This window comes from Colletotrichum truncatum (genome assembly GCF_014235925.2).
Source record: "Colletotrichum truncatum strain CMES1059 chromosome Unknown Contig_0008, whole genome shotgun sequence".
Taxonomy (NCBI): domain Eukaryota; kingdom Fungi; phylum Ascomycota; class Sordariomycetes; order Glomerellales; family Glomerellaceae; genus Colletotrichum; species Colletotrichum truncatum.
Window position 1 is genome coordinate 1,713,864 of NW_027222405.1, and position 16,742 is coordinate 1,730,605.

Below are 16,742 nucleotides of genomic sequence, written 5' to 3' on the forward strand. Positions count from 1 at the left end.
TATGCAAACAACATGGACCGTGAATCGAAGCGGTGGTCGATCGAACAATTAACAGTAATACACCATATTTCACCCAACAATGTGAGATATGTACCGTCACTACTCCTGCCCAAGTCTCTCGGACACCATCTTCCTAGGCATCCATGGCCGCTGCTAAATTATAATACAATTCGATACTCTTCCCACGATACCTCTCTCGTATGCGCAAAATCGCTGTGTGGATTAAATATTAGAAGGGAATGCTCACAATTCATCAAACACTACGTGTCAAGCACATCGCGCTCCTCTTCAGTGGGCAATGCGGGTGTTTCCCTCAACGGCACGTCTTCGCCCTTTTCCCAGGCGGCGCCGGGGCCCTGGTAGGCTGGTTCCGGGATGGGGTTGATTGCTGATGACGCGGTACCAGAAGACCGGGGTGTTGTCAGATGATCCTGCTCGCCACTCAGATTGCGCACAATGCTCGAAGTAACACTGCCTTTTACCGGCTGCGGACTGAGCACCACCCCTCCAGATGACTGCGCAACATAAGTAGGTGAAATAACACCCTCAGAGCCGAACGGCAAGGGGCGTGATGGGATCTCGCGACTCACACCCTCGGGACCTCCTTCACCCCCAAGCTTCTTCAGCAGAGCCTCTGACTGCTGCTTAGCCAGTTTTTGAAGCTGAGCTGCAGGATCCTTTTGATGCCGTAGAATGTTAGTCAAATCGCAAAGGCAGTCTGCAGGAGTCCACCGAATTCCATGCACACATACCCAGTCAGACTGCGGGGGCACACCTTCGGCGGCCGGCAGCTCCTCCTCATCCTCGCCTTCGCCTGTTCTGGAGCCACCACCTCCCCAGAACTTTGGCCGGCGAATTGGCGCAGGAGTGACTGGAAGACTAGGTCGTTCAACTACACTAGGGAAATCGGTGAGCTTGAGCCCGTGCTCTTTGGCTGCCTGTCCACCAGGTATGCCTACGGAGCCTTGGCTTTTCCCACGGCGATGCTTTTGGAGACCCTCGACGTAACGCTCAATCTCGGGTACTTCATCCCAGGCATTGGTCCGTGTGAAAGTGGTCCAAGGATCCGACGAAGCAGGTTTGATGCTTGGGGTGGGCGGAGTGTTGGGCTCGCTCTTTTGAGTAGTCGACAACGATCCTACAAGACAAGACTCAGTAGGAGCCTGGGATATGGACGATACTACTTGCTCACCAGTCGGTGGGCTCAATGGATCCTCATTCACTTTCTCGACGAGTTCTCCAGTGAAGATTCTGGTCGGCTTGGGTTGATTCACCTCCCAAGGGAAGATGGGACGAGGTTTCTGCGTCGGTGGCGCAGGCTTCACTTTGGGAACCTCGTACCACATATTTCGTGGCGGACTTGGGTATCGTTCGGGTGGCACAAATGGAGCGGGATCCTGAGACATCTCGTACACTTGGGAAGGAAAGTTGAGGGCCTCTGGTTTAGAATCTGCAGGAGGCGGTTGTCTGATTCAGTTAGTACAAGTTCTACCAGAAAAGGAAGGAATGTCACGACATACCTCTGAGCATCCCATGTTGGTGCGGGAGGAGGGCTTGGCTCTCGCGATGGCTCCGCATGTGTTGTTGGACCCCGCTCCTTGTGCTGTGGAACCTGCACTGATCGAGCCTCAGCTTGCGTTCCAGCAAATGGACTAAACGACTCGCTGGAAAGGGGGAAAGAATGGCCAGCCTGATACGCAATCTCGGACTGGGGTCCTTGGCTGGAACCACGGGGCGGCAGATTGACATATGCGTACGGCTCTTGGGAGGAATCATGACCGTGGGCATCATGTCGTTGAGCACTATGAGCTCCACGGTCGGAATGGGGGTGCGCATGATAGTGGAAGCTACCATGGCCGTGAGAGCGTTGTGGCTCACAAAGGTGCTCACCCATAGATGCTACGTCAGTAGCTTGTGGCTGTGGCTGAAATTCTCCTTTAGTGAAATACTGTACGATCTCCGGAATCTTGTGTTCGTTTTCAGTTTGATGCATTAGGTGGTGCTGCATTGTTTGAGAATCCAGTATCGTTTCCTGTAATAAACGTAAGCTTTTGATCTGTTGAAGCACCTTTCAGGACACACTGTAGCTCTGTAATGCCGGTCGTAGACAGCCCACCACCTGCCAACCATCTCTTCGAATGGCGAGTCACCCTTGCTTGGTTGTCGACCTTGAAACCAGGGCTTGTCTGGACCAATAAAATGCACCATGTTGATGCTCGACTGGAAGTGTCGGTAGGCCGGGAGGTATTGATAATGCGCTGATGGAGTGACGTTGTAGGTGAAGTTAATGCGATTATACGTGTTCTTGAAGTGCATGTTCAAAAGGCCTTGGTCTGCACCATCAAACGAGATGCCTCTTTCGGCCATTGCCATAAGGGCGTAGTAATCGCCCATGTTGGGGCTGAGCACCATAACACCGGTGTTGAATAGGTCAGGCCAACCAATGTCAGGCGCCGCAGAGAAGGGCGCAGCGATATCAAATAACTCATCGGGAGCTCGGTACGCGACAACATCGGCGTCAATGTAGATAATCTTAGAGAACTGAGTCTGCTTCCAGAGGTTTACTTTGGTAAAGGCAGAGTGCAGATCAGGACGGTTCATCAGATAAAGATTGGCGGGCCGGTCGTTGCGTATTCTCGGGACAGGAATGACTTGGTCGTAGACGGCCTGGGCATGACGTGTTAACTTGAACTAAAAACAAAAACAAAATAAATAGCCTAAAGATCCAAGGGGAGATTTGGGAGCAGACCTTGAGTTCGGTGATGACCTCGGCGGAGACGGTGTCGAGCGTGACGAGGACAACCAGCTGTCTCGAAGTGCCAGCATCGCGCAGAGAGTGAGCAAGAACCAATGCTCCTGGTTCCAATAATATTAGCAATGACAGAGGAGATGAACTGAGGGAGAAAAGCTAACCTGGGAGGTATGTGTCGTTCAACAAAAGCTATGTAAATGCGGCGATTAGCTCTTTGTTTACTTTTTTCTGCCTCGGATTGAGACGACGGCCGGGACCCACGAACCGTTGCATAGACCTGTTCACTTCCACGAAGCGACGCCATTGTGTATACGAAGCGTTAGAAACAAAAAGCCAAACAGACAAAAAAACCAACAAGACAGCGGCAGCGACAGTAGCGAGGATGTCAGCGAAAGGCCATGAACAATATGATACAGATGTTCTGTAAGGGTTGGTGGTCACAGTCAAGGTCGAAGTTAGGTGCGGGTGGCGGATGACGGCAGGGTGTGGCGGGGATGGTAGCCGTGCGTCCTTGAGGTCGAGGTCCAGGTCCTGATCCTGTCCAGTGCGGAGAAGGAAAAGCGTGGAGTATGTATGTACTGTGGTACACTATCAGGATTCAAGCCAGGGTGCCTTGCGTTAATTGTGTCGTACTGGCAATGGTGACGAGATTGAGTGAGGGCCGCACAATGAGGTCCGAGGCCAGAGAATGAGACCGAAAAGTATTAGGAAGGAGGAAGTAGAGCACATGGGAACGAAGAAGAAAGAATGTTCCTAGAACGAGTTTAATGCCCGTCAGGCAGGCAAGTGTGCAGACAACAGTCAGCCAGTTTGTCTACAGCTCGTAACACATCATAGCGGGAATCGATGATAGTTGCGAGGTAATGTTGTGTTATTCATTGTAGCACATATGAAGAACGTACCGCAGCAAATCGTTCGTATAAAACAGACAGGCAAGTGTTAAGCATCTGATGTACCTCTACCTATCGGTAGAAACGAGTCTTGTTGGCAAGGATGATGATGATGGTGGTGATGATGCGGGGCCAGGGTAAAGCAGACCTGAGTACTGCAGGCTTGGATAGGGCAGAAAGGAATATTGTGGGTCATGGCTAACAGCACTAGCAAGGCCGTTGCAGCATGGCAGGAGATTACGGCGCGACAGAGTCGTAGATTGTAGACGGCGTGGTTGCGACACGAATGTATGTTTTGTGTAAAATATACCTCTCATGACATTCTGAGCGGGTCTTTGCGCCTGGCGTGTGTTGTGCCATGACTGCTTACCTACCAACGTAGAAGAAGTCCCGCTTTGTAAGACTACTCGGCTATAATGACTGCTGGTGGTCTGGAAGTGCATAGGAACCGCATGTAACTGTACGGATCTGCTTCGTATTTGTGCATTTGTGTTTGTTTTCAACCCACCCCTGCTTCAGATCAGTCATCCAAGCTTGATGCGCGCCATTATCATCCCCCTCTATCCTCGGAAAGACAACGCGTGAGTTTGGTGTCCTCTACGCATTCAATAAGTATGGATTTCTTGGAGTGTAAATAAAAATTAAATCTAAAAATCGTACCCGCCTTCTTTTTTCCCCTCCTTTCTTCCACCACGGATTAGAACTCATCATCCAGTGAGCCATGGCTGTCCGGCAACTTGTCACCAGCCAGGATCCCATATTCATGACTTGCAGGGTTCAAGGGGCAGAAAGGAAAAGACGCAAGGAATTCATTTGATGCAGCTTCTGGCTGGGCCATCGCGGCCAGGTCCTATGGATATTAACAGAGATCCACAATTGTCTTCCGGACGTGATGCAAGTAACACATATCCGAGATGATAAGATAGCTCCGGCCGCATGGCTAATAATTCTGCATTCCAAAGGAGAACGCTGAAATGTTGAGGGGATTTATCGTCATTACTGGCTTAATACATGGTTAGCTAAGGATACGGATACCGACTCTGCTAATTTTGTTGAAAATAAACAAGAGTTGGCTATCGGACGCTTGCTTTTCGCTTTCATCGTTTGGCCCACTGTTTGAGCACCACAACGGCCACAATCGGCAAGGACAAGCCTTGCATAGCTTGTCTGACATGGACCAAGGTCATACCAGCTGCCATCTCTAACCGTCATGGATGACCTCTGTCAGTATCTGTATCCGTAAATCTCCATACATGTAATTTTCAGAAAAAGTAGTAAGCATAGAGAGGAAGAAGAGCAAGTGAAACTAATCTCTGCGCCTCTCTGGAATTTGTTCTCCGTTCGACGCCACACGAGTGTCCATTCCCTGTGTTTTTGACACCTGTGGAAGTTGCTCAACTGCCTCAGAGGTACTGGTAACCCTGCGTAAGATGTTCTCTGAAGGAAAGGGGGACAAAATCCCTGACAAGAAGCAGACAAGCTGCCTGAAGCAGCCACTGAACCCCAACCCCACCTTCTCCTCAACGTGAAGCTCTGTCCATCCAGACGTCCGTCCGCAAAGTTTCCCCGCATCTGCCGCATCCTCCTACCAGGTTCTGCCTGCCACTAAGGCGAGGTCGACCAGTACTCCTACTACATAGGAGCACCTGCCACCCAAACATCCACCTTGGAATCGGCTGAAACTGGTTAGTAGTAGCGCCTGATCTGTCTCTCTTTGTTGGAGACGCTGAGACGCTGAGAGCGTCTCCAGTCGCTCTTCGTGCCTCTTTCAGTTCTCTCAGAAAACAAATGGAATGAAGGCTGGACTGAGCCGGGGTCTGAATTAAATCTGCAGTTCGCCTCGACTCACCCAAATTTGTCTCCATATCATTTGCACATTTGCACCATTCAGTCTGTGCCGCCCTCCCACAGCCAAGGTCCATTTTGCTCTACAGCTCCGTCCAAAAGAGAGCGGAATCCATCCCATCCGACGCATCATGGAATCTGTACATGGCCGCCCAGATATGACCCAAGACTGCTCCCATCGCTCTCCTGGGCTACAAACTCAGCTTGTAAGTCCTTGCCCTTCCCGTCTTGCCTGATCTACTTCAGATATTTTGCTGTTGTACCCTCATTCGTCTCCATTGCTCCATTGCTCTATGTACCTCTACTCCGTATCACTGTTTCGCTAGTGAACGGCTAGGGAATTTCCCCCGTCATCCGCTTTAGCTGTTGTTGTGTCCCCGCGATGCCATCAGCACGCGGATGGATCGCTGGTCACGAGTGTGGATCGTCTGGGGAAATCTTACCCATACCCGCTCACCCCACGCCACCTGACCTGAAGGCCGCAAGTCGAGGGCAGGGCATCAGATCAGCAGCAAAACTGCTGTTGAGCAGAGTACCTAGCAGATTACCCTGGGTCGTGACGTCGCAGATCCAGCAATGCCAGCAATGGATGGTAGGATATGTCACCGATCTGCACCCAGGGTCCACCCAGCACCCATATTGCAAAATCAGTCATTCAGTGTCCCTGTCGTCTTGTCTGCACATCAACGCGTCTCCTCAGATTTCAGCATGCTTGTGTAGTGCTATCTCTTTTTTCCTCGCCCAACTTCACCTTCTCTGGACGTCCAGACTGGTGCTGACTGCATTTTCTTCCGTGGCCGCAGTCGCTACGGCCTGCCGGCCCGGGACCAGACCCACGCCGCCTAACCTTTCTCGACATCCCTTTCGAGCTTCGCCTAGATATCTACGAGCTCCTCCTTCTCACTGAAGAACCTGTCATAGTATCCAGCAGCCGGCGCCAGCTTCGCGTTAAAGTCGAGCCGCCCGAGCACCAAAACGCATATTTACGGGCGCCACGCCCAACGCCCCGTACCGTGTCCCTCACTCACAGGAAACCCCATGTTGAGATACTGCAATCATGCAGGCAAATCAACTGCGAGGCTACACCTGTGCTTTATCGCAAGAATGACTTCATCGTGGGTCTGAAGCTTTGTGCGAGGGGCGAGACACGGGTCAACCCCGAAGATCTAGCCTCCTTTTTCCCTTCACTCCTCCGCCCGTCGACAATACTACAAATCACATCCATCACTTTCCGAGGCGCCTGTCTCTGCCACCACTGGCTCACTCTTGCAGCTGGTGACGGTAGAGCAACCAATGGCACTGAGCTAGGTCGTATTTGCTGCAATCACACCGTTGGCGATCTCGCACCGGACGTTGGAAACGCGCAAGCGGCGTATCTGACACTCAACAATGACCTTTGGGATCTCGAGAAAGGTTAGCATCCGGTCTGATATTTTGAGTGTGCGCTAAAACTTGCTTGTAGATTTCGGGAGGTTTAGAATTTGCGCCTTCTGTAATGCCAGTTACGGCCAACATTGTTTCATTTGGGGCTCAGGGTCTTTGGCATTGCGTGCATAGTATAGCAGCTTCAAGATGTGAAGCTGATGTCGAGAGGGTATGAACACAACCGCACTGGGAATAGAAACGATGGGCAGCGCCAATACAGCCGAATTAACGTGATCTGTATTTGTTATCATGATTAAATATGTCCTTGTATTATTCAATATCGCACCATGACATTGCATCAAAGTCATGAACATAATACCCCTCCGTATGAAACCGTAGAAGCCGGCCGGCCGGCCATGCTTCAATCAATAGATGCAACCGCTTCTAAAAATATCCATTTCAAAAGGATGCTCCGGTCTGTGGGTGGTCTCAAAGTCGATGTGTGCGTAGCTTCTCTCGACGTCCGACAGACCCTTTCGCTAATCTTGTAATACCTAGGACGTGCCATGTGTCTCGGAGAACGTATTCTCAGGTCCATGACAACTTCTACCTCGGCAATGAGGCACTATCCAAAGTAGTACAGGCGCATCGAATCAATGCCCTGAATACATGGAGGAATAATTATTAGAGGAAGAGGACGAGTTTGGTGGTGAAGGCCACGCAGACGGCGACGATGGGCTCCATACAGAAAGCTTTGGTTTCTTATTCTGCCGGCGGGTTGCGAAGGTCACTTATGGAAAGAGCAATAACAATCAGCGAGACCAAAACATTAAAAAGTAAAAGACGACGTTGCCAACGGTCTCAAGGCGCGCCTGGCCGTACGAGAAGCGACAGAGGTTGACACTCCTGATGGTACGGGTAGACAGGCCATGAGGACCAGAACCAGTGATGGACCAAGGCAGATTACACTCTCAACATCCATGCTATTTGAGGTATGGCACGCAGCAGGCTCTTGCTTGCTACTAGGAGAAATGCCTATTGTTTCCAGAGCGGTTCTAGAGGCGTTGAGTAAGACCTCTTTGCTGTTAAAGTTCAAAGGGCTGCGTTGAGTCGCTGGAGAGGTATGAGGAGGTGTGCGAAGATAAGTGATTCTACTGCAGAGTAACTCTTGGGAGATCAGGCAGCAGTTGGCAATGGATGAAGAATATGAAAAGCACGACTTTTCATGGCTCGGTCTGCAGTCTCGATGCCATTTTGCCCTTGATAAATGGTTGCAGCAGCCGGGGAACGAGATTGTCAGTCTACAATAAAGTCCTGGAGTCGCCTGCAGCTTGCATCTGACTACAACCAGTCAGATCAAATGTAATAACGGCAAGCTAACTAAACAGGCTTCCTGGAGAGCCACTTGGTGTGGGGAGGCTGGAGAGGCGACACCAAAGCAAGTGGGTTACCACTAAACCGTCTGTTGCTTCCGTTTTGTTGCATTTTAGCTTAGTCGAACAGGCCTGGGTGAGGTTTTGCCTCGACTATACAAGGCAGTAAGGAGTGAAGCACGCTGAACCGATCATCTCCCCACGAAGGCCATCAAGAAAAGCATGGTGGCCGACCTTTTAGTCGGCAATTTTCTTCTGGTAGCGCAGAAACGATGAAATATAATACAAAAGAGTGGGAAAACAGCCTGCGGACAGGCCGGTGGAAATGTTAGAGTAACGCGATGGAACTATCTTTGCCCTCTATTGATAGATATGACCAGGGAAGTATCCAGGTATATCGACATGGAGAAGAAGCACAGAAAGCAAGCGAGATAACATGTGTATAGGCCATGAATATTTCTTGACTGAAGACAGGAATCGACGACAATATTTGCGCGAATAGAGCCGATGAATGGCAAGGTATCGGTCTAGAGTGTTTGTGAGTGTAAGGGTTAGGGAGCAACGGCAGGACCATCCTGATCTGTAACCCATGATGAGAAATCTGGCAGGCAGTATTTCACACACTTCGGACGGAAGAAGTCGAAATATATAAGGTGCCTTTCCTTCATATATCTTTACCAGCATTACCTGGAGCTAGGATTTTCAGAGTTGGCTATGTTGAGCAATGGGCTTTCGGGCGCGGGCAGATCTCAGTGTGGGTGTACCTCGGTCAGCCAGCTACATTCTCAGCCAAGACCTCAATGCAGCCAGAGATGTTCGCCAGTCATTCTGCACTATAAGGCACTAACTCAAGATACAGAGTTATGAAACCGGTTGATGGATTGTTGTGAAGGCCCTCAGTACGAACTTCAGTTTCCTTAACTGCCGGCTTCGAAGCAAACGCATCATTATAGGTACAAAATTAGAGCTTGGCATACAAAAGCCCACCAAAGTCTCCTACAACTTGGATTCAGGTTTCGCTGATTCGCCCGACCGCTCCAGAATCCAGTCTCCGACATCCTTGGAAAACTCTTCTTTGCAAAAATCCGCATGGAGCTGATGGTAAGCACCGTCGTACGGCTTGTGCGTACTGTCGTCAATGATCTGCGCGTCAAACCATTTCTTGCTGGCATTAAAGCAGGTTGTTTTGTCCTCGGTGCCATGACCCAGCCAAAGGCTCTTGACATTCGAGCTGAGAGTCAGCTTGCCGTGCGCCAGTGCATCTGTTCGCTCGAGCATACCCGCGAGGCCCTCGAGTGTACCAGTGTTGTGCATCAGCTCGTCGTCCCGGATGCTCTGTTGCACCGTTGTGTCCCGTGTCAGGTTCTCCGGGGGTATCTCGTTAACGAGCTGCTGCCGAGGCAGTAAACGACTAGCAAGCTTTCCAAAGAACACCTTGAGAAATCCAGGCTCCTCACCAGGTGTGAAAGCGATAAAGGGGCTTTCGAGCAGCCACCCACGAACCTGGCTAACAAGGTCGTCATACTGAGGGTCACTGGCGAGAGCGAGGACTTGACCGCCGCCCATGGAGTGCCCCATGACAAAAAGGGGACAGTTTGGCGATGGCAGCTTGTCACGGATGAAGGCTGCGACGTCAGCGATGACGCGCGATGTCGGACCTGTAAAGCCCCTTTCAGCGGTCTTGGTCACACTGCGGCCCCATCCACGTTGATCCCAGCCGAAGACCTGTATGCCACGGCTTGCGAGGTAGGGGAAAAGCTCGTCGTAGCGTCCGATATGATCGCTAAAACCGTGGACGAAGACAAGTTTTGCCTTGATAGTACCTTCAGGCTAGTCAATGTCAGTCAGTTGCTGAGCCCTTAGAGTGCTATGCTAGACTCACCGTCCAGGTCTTGCTGTAGAGCTTTTGGCCGTCCACGTCGAAAACACCTTCAGTTTCGCTAGTCATGGTGAATTTGAGACTTCAACAAATATATGGGCGTCAAGCCAGAATTTTATGCGTTGTGTTGATGTTAGTTTGATGTGTATGCTTGCATTGCAACGCAGAACGAAGTAGCTGTTGCGGTCTCCCTTGTTTGGCCTTCACGTGTCATTGACACGAGGTTTAAGACATCCTTCCCATCCACTTCGGCACATGGTGGAGGCGCTTGTGGCACCTGACAGGTATGTCCCTCGCTTATGGTGGGTACACCATACCCAAGCTTGGAGCTTGGAGCATGGAGCTCGTAGCTAGGAGTTCAACGTCGCCTCTACATACTCGGGGGGCTACAATACAATTCTGATAACCAAACCTTTGCGTTGTCCATGGTCCATTTTAAGGCAGCCACAAGAATAACCAGACATACTTCGAATGATTGAACGTTCTTAGGAGGCATTTAACATCATTTGCAGATACGATGTATGGCTTAAGCTTTAACCCGGCCGCGGCAAGATGACTTTTGTTAGCACCCAAGAGTAGAGAAAACCAAAGACCATGACCCTGAAGAAAATACAAAAGAGAAACCGCCGCCCCCCCCCCCCCCGAAAAAACAATATTTGAATGCTGTCGCTTTCTCACTAGACTCACCAAAGTAAACATCTAGTCAACCGCTCACAAGGATAAAAAGAAATCAGCACAAGCTGTTTGAATATCAGCATCTATTGTGCAAGTGCAGCATATTTTTACGCTTACAATTGGTTCACATCTAATCCAGGCCAATCGTTTTTCACTTCATGCAAACATGAAACCCTTCACCGTCGCAACACTTTTTGCTCTGGCCGCAGCAGTACTCGCTGCTGATGTGAAGCTCCACGTTTGCAAACAAAGGTTTACAAATACCGAGAAATATAGTAAAGGTGGCCGTATCTACGAGATTACCGGATCAGTTGGAGGACCATCCACTGTCGGGCCAATATGCGAGAAATTCTGGAAATATTTTGGAGATCGACAAGATTGTATCCAAGGCTTCATGCCCCCCACAGGGATCCCCGGAAATCGCTGTGAAGTCCTGGATCACTTGAGAATGTACTTGACGTTTGAGGTTAAGTTGGAATGCGGCCCACATATAATTGACGGTATCTGGTCAGCAGCTACCGAGGAGAGGTACGGGAGAACCAAGTGCTGGAAGGGCTAAGCAACCACCAGATGGCAGTTGAGATGTACAGTTAAGACGGGAAGAATCAAAGGTTGAATCGAGCCTGTTGAAATTTCACGTTTCCGTCCCTCAAGTATTCAGTCCCAGATCCATGGCCCTTAATTAAATGCTGGCCATGGTCAACAGGAGCGAAAAACATCAATAAGAAGTCAACCCAAATTAATTCATTTGTTTCATCAGTCTCCAGACGTCCATCCAGATCGAGTGGAGTGGTTCTATGATGCTGCATAACTATAAAATAAAGCTGTAGTACATAAGATGACAGCATTAGCCGTACCAGGCAACACGATTCCGCCGTTGCTGCAGGCCGCCTTCAAATATTCAGGCGGCAACTTGTTATAAAATGATAGAAAATGCTCCGTCACTCCTTGTCCAATATCGACGGATCGGACTGCTATTGCCTTTTACCTTCGCAGCTCCTCAGCAGTCTTCTCCTGTTGCTGGTTTTCAGTTGCAACGCTGGTTTCCTCGGCTTCTTCCAGATCAAGATCGGACTCAATTTCTTCCTCTTCGGTGATATGGCCCCTGTCGCCACTACGAGATTCGGGGATATCACCGCCACTCATCTGCCATTCCATGAGTTTGCTAAAGGCGCTCCCTTTATCAGCTGAAAGCTCTGAATATTTCCCGATTTCAGCAACTCTGCCGTCGTTGGACAGTACAATTATCAAGTCGGATCGTTTAATAGTCGATAGTCTATGCGCAATCGAGATGGTGGTATTCTTGCCCTTGAGAAGTGAGGCTAGAGCTGCATTGACAAGCGTCTCTGACTCGGCATCCAGTGCTGATGTCGCCTCGTCCAAAATGAGAATATCAGGATCTTTGATTAACGCACGGGCAATGGCAATGCGTTGTTTCTGGCCACCAGACAGCTGAGAGCCACGAGCACCGACTTGAGTATCTAGGCCGGCAGGAAGGTCGCTGATAAAATTGCAATTAGCCTTTCGCGCGGCCGCAATGATCTCCGCTCGGCTGGCGTTCGGCTTGCCGTATGAGATGTTCTCGGCAATGGTACCGGAGAACAAAACAGGCTCTTGAGCAACCATACCGATACGACGTCGTAATGACTTAATATTCATCTTGGAAATGTCTATTCCGTTGATGGTAATAGAACCAGAGGTAGGGTTGTAGAAGCGCAACAATAGGCCTGCAACGGTTGATTTGCCGCCACCAGACGGTCCCACGACGCAGACGTTACTGCCGGATGGTATCTCGAAGTTGATATCATTAAAGATCTTGACGGCCGGACGCGTGGGGTACGCGAATGACACGTTCGAGAAACGAATTGGACCCTGCGCCGATTGCACCTTGAGTCCAACGGTCTGTGATATGCCTGGTTTCCTATCCTGTAGCTCGAAAAGACGGCTAGCAGCGCCGACGCCTTTCATTAGTTCTGAATAGAACGATGAAAGGCCGAATAAGCTAGATCCCGCAAAAGCCGTATACATCATGAAAGACGTCAGGTCTCCAAGCGTCATGGACCCGTTGCGCACAAAGTTGCCACCAACAATGAGCATGGCAAGAATGGTCATGTTGCCAGCCCAGCCCGTTGAGGCGAAGAAGGTTGCGGCAATTGTAGACTCTTTACGCCCTAAGGCAAAAATCTTCTTTACTTGGTGGTTATAGCGTCTGACTTCTTGGACTTCGCCAACGAATGCCTGACTGGTCTTGACGTTGCCCAGACGCTCCTCGGCAATCTTGGTCAGTGTACCCAAGTTCTTCTGGATTCCTTTGCTCACGTTCCTAATCGCACGGCCGTAAAAGAAGGCACCAACAGCAACTGGTGGCAGCATAATGAGCAGCAGACCAGTAAGCTGTGGGCTAAGCCAAACCATGACCACAAAGCCAGCTCCCCCACTGAACAGAGCTCTCAGGCCGTCGCTGATGTTTTGAGTAATAGACTTGCCAACAATGACAGTGTCAGAACTTAGACGAGAGATGAGATCACCGACCCGATTTGCATCGAAAAATTCGGCATCTTGAACGTATGTTCTCCTGTATAACTGCGACCGGAGACGAGCAACAACCCTTTCACCAACAATTCGGAGCAGGATGACTCGGCCGAAGTTAGCAATAGCTCCAACCGTAAGAATGACACCCAGAGCAACAAAGAACTGCGGCATGGTCAGGCCAAACAAGCGGGCATCTTCCGAGGGATCCTTTGTTGCTATATCAAGGATTCTGCCAACAGAAAAAGGAATGGACATGGTAACGCTAGACGAGACGACCAGAAAGATCATGGCGAGCCCCAGCCATCTGAGCTCTGGACGTGCAATTTTGATGAGTCGCCATATCTCTTCGAAGCCAGACTTGCCTTGCGTCCTTCCTTCCTTTGACAGCTTAGCACTCAGGTTGACCTGGGCTGCCTTTGCCGCCCTCTCGCTCTTTTGGAAGTCGTCATGTTGTTCGGCATCTTGGGCTTCCAGCTGAGCTCGCTTCGCGTTCTTTTCCTCCTCGGGAGTCGTCTGGGATTGTTGCGTGGTTGATCGAGAGTCTCGCTGCGTCCGAAATCCGGCCGAGAAATAACGCAAAATAGCAATCGGCTGGGGGATTTGAGGACTCTGGGTAGACAGTGCTGACCGAGGGCTTGGAGCAGCACCGCGGACAGGAGATGACGCGGCGAATTTCTTAGTAGATTTGGAACTGAAGCTCCTGAAATGTAACATGAGAGGATGTTGTAGGGCTGAGTTTGTTGTCGCAGTCTTGCGCAGGCCGGAGAGAGAAGCCAGTAACGAGCCCGCCTGGCAGCTCCCGACGCGGTGCGGGAGCAGCACAGCTGTTCGCGCTGCTCCCGTGGCCATTTCGAAACGGATTGGAATAGCTGTTTCTATCTCATGGGTGGCGCATATTCAATAGGCGAAGAACAATGCTGCTTCATCATACGGGGAGACCTGGCGAGTTGCGCATGTATAAAGACATGGTCTGGCTGACAGAGGAAAAGATTCCGTCATCGGTCTGGTTCAAAATTTACCATTGGCTGGGGGCCACTGACACGCGCTTCAGTCCGCCCCTCGGCGATAGTCGGGCCGGACGCGCATCCCCCGATAACCCATTCCGCCTCTGCCGAAGACGAGAATAGGAGGCCTTAGCACGAAACATTATTTGAGCTGGTCCGTGTCAGAACCTATCGATTGGCTTTCTTTTATTACATATGATATGGCACATCTCTTTGTCTTTATCTCTGTCACTCCTCTTGCTCGATCTGGCCGATCGCCAAGCCGAAGTCGTTGTATGCTGCCTTAGATATAGCATCCTACAGGGGCAGTTCCAACGGTGCTGTTATCTGCTCCTGAATCCAGAACATCCCATGCGCAAAAAAGGAAGGAAAAAAAGTAACCGTCCCATAATTGACTTCGATGCAGCCCAGTCTTTGACTTTGGCCGCGTTAGCTACAAAGGCCACCTGACTTTTTTCTAATAGTAATATTACATGTTTCCATCCAAATGTGCTTCAGCGTGCTCGTAATGGACTGTTCATGAAACGACACCCTTAAGCAGTACCATTGCTATCTTTTCGCAGCATTTCTGCCACATCAGCATCGATTCCGTCATCGCCTTCAAGGTCAGGGAAATCGTCCCCCCCAAGCCGGCGCCTCTTGTTGGATCCGTTTGCTGAGACTGGAATGGACTGGTACTGAGAAGCAAGGTTTGATAACATCTCAATGCCCGACGCGGGAGTCTGCTGGAAACCCTGGCTCGATGTTGACTGCGTACGGTCTGCTTCTGAATGTTGAGGGACTGCCTGTTCATCGTGAGCTGGCGGAGGGGTGAGGGCTTCCACAGCCGGGGGAGTGAGAGCTTCCACCATTGGCGGAGTGAAAGCTTCAACGGCCGGCGGTGTAAGAGCTTCTACCTCTGGTCGTTCTGGCTCTGGGCTTGCAGATGTTCCGTTGCCCGGAGATTGCGACACCTCATGTGTTGGCAGTCCGCGCATGATAGCAAGCTCGACCTCACGCCTCTTTTCTTCCGTCTCAGCCTTTCGTGACATTAGCTCGGTGTACTGTTTCTCATCGTTGGCCAGTGCCTCTTGGTTAGCGCTAAGTAGTTTCTCCAACTCGTCAATGAGATCTTTCCGAGCCTTGACACATTCAGCAACAGCGCCCTCTGCATTGGCCAGACTCTTCAGGAGGCCGTTCAGGCGCGCAGCGTAGACTGGGGCCGAAGGTACAGGCGTCGAGGGGTCTGTGAGCTTTTCAAAGTCCTGGTTGGCGGTGCTGATGGCAGTCTTTGTAGGTAGATTAAGCTTTGAGACGTTCTGGTATGAAGTCACTATAGGGGTGAGTTCCTGTGGGACAGATAAACTGCTACCGATGCCGGGGCCACCGAAGCTTGCCTTGGCAGTTCCGCGGGCCTTGTCAAGTTCTATCGACTATCAGTCCAGCACTACAAGCATGGGGAATTGACAGACCATCGATCCGCGCTTCAATCGCCTGCTGGATAGGCGGTTCAAAGATGAAGCGGTCCTTCCAGACATCAACAACTCTTCGTAACTTGTTTTGAATCTCAGCTGGCGCGCCCTTATACGCTAAGGCCGTGGCTTCAGCAATAACGGGCGAGAAGGCGACCAGGAAGTCCTCCTTGTGCCGCGCCTTCGATTGCTGGGTGACCTCTTCGACAAATCAGGAACAGTCTCGGAAGTGCGCGGGGAATCTCCACTTACCATTTGCAAGATAAATCAAACTGAGCCTCTTGGTGCTTGATGAATCTCGCAGGCGTTGAAGCCATAGCTGGACTGTGCGATCCGCGTGTCTCCTGTGAGTCGCCTTGTCAGCTTATTCGCTGCTGCAAAGGAATAAAGGGGCGCCTACTTATGGAACATTATCCATTGCGCTGCAGTAGCAATACTGTCATGGCTCTCATTGAGCGCCGACAGCTTTGCCAGAACGGCGTCGTCGTTGTATGCCATGATAGCTTCCGTATAGCGTGCCTATACCCGTCTGCGACCGAGATGGACACGCCGGTTGGCTGCAAGCACGTAGCGGCTGCTTATTGTATATTTTGGGGTACCGTCCTGTGTATGAGCGTTTTGGCTCTGGTCAAGCTTGCTTACAGCACTGATTTGCCAGCCCAAGATTTGGAGTGGGAAATCAGGAGGCTTCAGGATGAGATCAGCTCAGTAGGTGAAGGTGGTCTACGATTAAATCAATCACTGGGGCCTGAAACTCCAGCAGCAAAACACACTGTCTGCGCAGAGTGTCCCGTTCAGTGCATGAGGCGGCCCTTGCATGACCAGGTCAAACAGTGTGATTGAAGCTCTGCAGACCTAGCAGAATGGCTTCTTTTTGAGATGGATCGAACTGTTTGCTGGTAGAGAAAAAGGAAAATCGATACGGGCATCAGTCTGGGGGTCGCACGAAATCAAAACATTTGTTGCTGGTTGAGAC

The 16,742-nt window shown here is 50.7% G+C and overlaps 5 protein-coding genes across 5 annotated transcripts; 1 reads left to right on the forward strand and 4 right to left on the reverse strand.

Moving 5' to 3' along the window:
• Nucleotides 1-260: 260 nt before the first annotated feature.
• On the reverse strand, nt 261-3,056 carry CTRU02_211958 (glycogenin (glycosyl transferase family 8); the record flags this gene model as incomplete). The annotated part of the gene is made up of 6 exons (XM_070205748.1): nt 261-1,467; nt 1,521-2,020; nt 2,083-2,667; nt 2,750-2,856; nt 2,914-2,941; nt 3,018-3,056. 6 exons carry the CDS (start codon nt 3,054-3,056, stop codon nt 261-263), a joined length of 2,466 nt encoding a protein of 821 aa, XP_070060561.1.
• Nucleotides 3,057-5,869: 2,813 nt separating this feature from the next.
• On the forward strand, nt 5,870-6,905 carry CTRU02_211959 (uncharacterized protein; the record flags this gene model as incomplete). The annotated part of the gene is made up of 2 exons (XM_036725613.2): nt 5,870-6,079; nt 6,291-6,905. The coding sequence occupies 2 exons, from the start codon at nt 5,870-5,872 to the stop codon at nt 6,903-6,905; spliced, it is 825 nt and encodes a 274-aa protein (XP_036582818.2).
• Nucleotides 6,906-9,221: 2,316 nt separating this feature from the next.
• CTRU02_211960 (putative alpha/beta hydrolase) lies at nt 9,222-10,173 on the reverse strand (the record flags this gene model as incomplete). Its single annotated transcript, XM_036725614.1, has 2 exons — nt 9,222-10,055; nt 10,108-10,173. 2 exons carry the CDS (start codon nt 10,171-10,173, stop codon nt 9,222-9,224), a joined length of 900 nt encoding a protein of 299 aa, XP_036582819.1.
• A 1,590-nt stretch (nt 10,174-11,763) lies between these two features.
• CTRU02_211961 (ABC transporter ATP-binding protein) lies at nt 11,764-14,160 on the reverse strand (the record flags this gene model as incomplete). The annotated part of the gene is made up of 1 exon (XM_036725615.1): nt 11,764-14,160. The coding sequence occupies one exon, from the start codon at nt 14,158-14,160 to the stop codon at nt 11,764-11,766; it is 2,397 nt and encodes a 798-aa protein (XP_036582820.1).
• Nucleotides 14,161-14,848: 688 nt separating this feature from the next.
• On the reverse strand, nt 14,849-16,264 carry CTRU02_211962 (DUF618 domain protein; the record flags this gene model as incomplete). The annotated part of the gene is made up of 4 exons (XM_036725616.1): nt 14,849-15,720; nt 15,767-15,967; nt 16,019-16,110; nt 16,167-16,264. 4 exons carry the CDS (start codon nt 16,262-16,264, stop codon nt 14,849-14,851), a joined length of 1,263 nt encoding a protein of 420 aa, XP_036582821.1.
• Between the last annotated feature and the right edge of the window lie 478 nt (nt 16,265-16,742).